Here is a 3,896-nt window from a genome sequence, read left to right on the forward strand (position 1 = left end):
CTTTTTTGTATGAGTGCGGTATACAATAATTCCAGGAACTCTGTGCGAGGAGGATGTAAACGAATGTGAATCAGATCCTTGTCACCCAATGGTTGATTGCATCAATCTGCACAATATGTATTGGTGCACTGCATGTCCAGACGGTTACCATGGTGATGGAATTAGTTGTAAACGTAAGTTTGTTTTGTTACAGGCATTATTGCATGTGTTTTATGTTTTATGTTTTTTTTTTTTTTTTTTTTTTTCTTCAAATAACTATGAGATCATTCCATATAATTTAAGTGTTCCCTGGATCACAGTGATTCAGGAAACACTTAAATTACATGGAATGATCTCGAACTATACTAAGGCGTGCTAATCAGATTGAGTTCCTGTTGTTTGCTATTTGGTCATGCCAATTTAACTGTTCCCTGATGTGATCGAACTGTGATTTACCCATTGTTTTCTCCAAATGCTGTATTAAACATTTACAAGCCCTTTATTATAGATTAATATACCTGATAGTCACGACTAAGGTTTTCGCGTCATGAAACACAATACACATTATTCAAATTTTGTGGAATTATTTTTCGGGATGCTTAAATATGCCATCAAAAACATACAATTTAGAACACTTCAAGTTTGAACGTTAAAAATATACTTACAGTGTAGCACGGAAAATTTGGTTAAAATTTATTAAACCTAATGCTTTTAATCGTACTTGAGATTTCATAACACTTTTATGTCCAGGTAGCGAAATGTCCGTGGCGCAGATATGAAAGGTTTGGGGCAGAGCACGGGTTACAAACACTGATCTCTACTATAATAGATGAAGCTAAAACCAGCCAATGAGCAATCCACCTATTACAGTAGATCAGTAGTTACGAATCGTCTGTCGTTCGTTGTAAAAATATTTTCGAGTAGGTCTGTATCAAAACATATTATGTTTTCATTTTCGCAATCATGCGATAAAGCACTAATATTCCTATTTTTTGTCATTTATTTTCAGCAGTTACCGGAAATAGAGGTTCTGAGAATACGAATGGAAAAGATGATAATAAGCAAAACTGTCCTGTTTGCGACACAGGAAGGTCATCAATTACCAAATCCATGTCCGTCCAGTTATTGATTATTATATCGATGTTTTCTTATATATTATCAAAAATAAGCTAACACTTCCTTAATTAATATATTCCAATGAGTGGCCTTGTCATGTCCAAAAATGTACTTGATTGGGTGCCGCGATTTATAAGAAGGTCCACTTGTAAACCAAAGGTATGATGTATTTAATACTTGCACTACTAGATTTATAATGTATTTTTTTTAAATTTTTAATTCTTGTATAATAATACGGCATGTATTGTGTGACGATGTGAAAGTGTTATTTAATTTGTAATTTTGTTCAGACGATAATAATGACATTACAAAATCCTGAAAGAGGTTTATGAGCCTTGTGACATAATGACACTAAGAAACAGTGGCGCATCTAGGACTCATGAAATAGGGGATCTGATGGGGAAGGGGACGTGAAGGTGAAGTGCAGGACTCAATGATTAACCTCTTAAGACGCAACATTAAAATATTTTAAAAAAATCATCGTTTTAAAGGTTGAATAGGAAATTTGTATCCTAATTAGAAGGTTATGGAATTTTTTTTTCTGGCAAGGGGTTTTCGAGATACGGCAAAAAACAATGAAAAATGAAAGAAAATAGCGCCCTCAATCGGGCCAAATAAAAACCCCACAGCATACTTCACATTTTTCATTTCATGAGGCTGTTATGATATGGCAAAGATCTTATAATATATAGATAAGATCTTATAACAAATAGAAGCGTCGGTCAAGGTTCAAAAGTTTCCAATTTAGCAAGAGGGCGCCATTCATGCGCTATTATACCAAAGAGAAAAAGTAATCAGTTTTGGAAGAGGGCGTCCTATCTGTTGCCATGGATCTGAGATTGTTCCTGTTCTGTTCACAGGATTGATACCCTAAAGGTAAAGTCGCGCGGTGTACGGTATGGTAAGAGCGGTCAAGGGTCAAAAGTTTCCAATTTAGCAAGAGGACGCCATTCATGCCTTATTACAGAATTTGCACGCGTAAATCGCGGAGAACGCTATCTTGTGTTTATAAGATCTTTGTGATATGGTAAATCCAACTACAGAGGGCAGCAGACACTTTTTCTGGAACATCAGATAGTAGTTCCAGCCAGCTTGATGTTATTAACAACAACATGACCTTGACCCAAACAAATGTCATCATATGAGACTATAATTGTTAAAATTTGTCTCCAAATTTTTGTGGAGTAGTTGTGGACCTGTTTGTGTACTCGAACGTTATATACCAGTAAATGTGAATGATTTCTCATTTCGAAGGAAATACTTGATCTCTACAACAAAATTGTTAGCCTCAACGTCTCGCTTGCCCGCCAACTTTGTAAGCTACTGACGCCACGCTTTGTCTATTTGTCGGCCCAATTGGATAGCCCCACATAGGACTTCAATAGCCTTCGGTTGAGCAACAAAACAACTCTACAATACTGTGTTACGGTTGGCTTTAACGAATTTGTTTCTATATGGTAATTATATATTATATACTATATATATATATATTTTTTTTTAAATTTATAATCTAATTTGAACACCATGGCTACATGTTCACGGCCTACGGTTGGAACTCCACCAGAATCGCAATCATTGACGTCGAATATCACTCAGAGAATTATCGCTTGTTTAGATAACTGTACAATGAAAGATTTCAAAGGTAAACCAATTGAATGTGCTCTCTGTTCTTCGAGTTTCATCCACAATGTGTTGGACTGAATGCGTCAGGAAAGAGACCGACATGGTTCTGCCCAAATTGTAAAGACATTACTTCAAGCATTACTATCTTGAAAATCGAAATAGATCAAATCAAGAAGGATATGAAACAAATCAAAGATGAAAATAACAGCTTGAAAAGAGAAAATAAGAAGCTAAAATCAGAACTCCAAGCTCAAACGGAAAGTATAGCTAACCTAACTACAGACGCCCATCATGAGCCAGCGAATAAAACAGAACCCATTCCAGGACAAGAAAGGAATTCAACCTTGCTCATTGGAGATTCAATCATAAAACATATAAATGAAAGGGGCCTTTGTAACACTAAAAGTTAAATGCATGCCTGGTGCGAAAATCCGAGAAATTAAGGAAAATATAACACATGTTCTACAGGCGGATCCGGCTAAATTCGACACAATCATTATCCATGCCGGGACGAATGATTGCTCAATAAACGACGCCCATCTCAACAATGCATCAAAGGACATCCGCGACTTAGTACAAGATATGAAAACAAAAGCGCCAAACACCAAGCTTATCATTTCAACGATTTGCCCACGAACAGATAACCAGAAATTTCAAGAGAGAGTCGATAAACTAAATAACAACTTCAAGGAAATTGCGACTGAAGAGGACTGTACGATTGTCAACAATGACCTGACATTTAAGATGTCGAACAATGAATGCGAACAAACTACCCTAAATAGAAGTGGTCTACACCTCAGCAAATATAGAACAAAGAAACTCCTGAACAACATTATCGCGACTCACTGCATAATCAAACCCAAATCACCTACCACCGATCGACACCATAAGTATACCAACCAGAGTCCACATAGCAATACAGACCGATCGAATAGACACCTACATCAACGACAAACGCCAAGAAAAGCTTTCTGCTACTTCTGCGGAGAAACAAATCATCATATGAAACAGTGCACACACGGAAGGCCAATTCAATGTCGCTCATGTAATCAGTATGGACACAAACAACACCAAAACCTATGCAGGAACAAATAAAAATTCGGCGAAGATGAAGATGCCGCTCCTGACAATAACAGGAAGGACTTGTGTGGTAATGTGTTTAACGATCAAAATAATAG

The 3,896-nt window shown here is 36.6% G+C and overlaps 1 protein-coding gene across 1 annotated transcript in view; it reads left to right on the top strand.

The window, feature by feature from the left end:
• Window positions 1-1,328, top strand: part of LOC117100558 (von Willebrand factor D and EGF domain-containing protein-like) — a 7,963-nt gene extending 6,635 nt beyond the window's left edge. The window contains exons 5-6 of the mRNA XM_033240332.1: window positions 36-173; window positions 989-1,328. Of these exons, the coding sequence (XP_033096223.1) occupies window positions 36-173; window positions 989-1,152 (302 nt within the window). The 3' untranslated portion in view covers window positions 1,153-1,328. The remainder of the gene's footprint in view (window positions 1-35; window positions 174-988) is intronic.
• Window positions 1,329-3,896: the final 2,568 nt, after the last annotated feature.

Source organism: Anneissia japonica, unplaced genomic scaffold (assembly GCF_011630105.1).
Source record: "Anneissia japonica isolate Jap-2015-1 unplaced genomic scaffold, ASM1163010v1 scaffold685_len2926416_cov193, whole genome shotgun sequence".
Classification (NCBI taxonomy): domain Eukaryota; kingdom Metazoa; phylum Echinodermata; class Crinoidea; order Comatulida; family Comatulidae; genus Anneissia; species Anneissia japonica.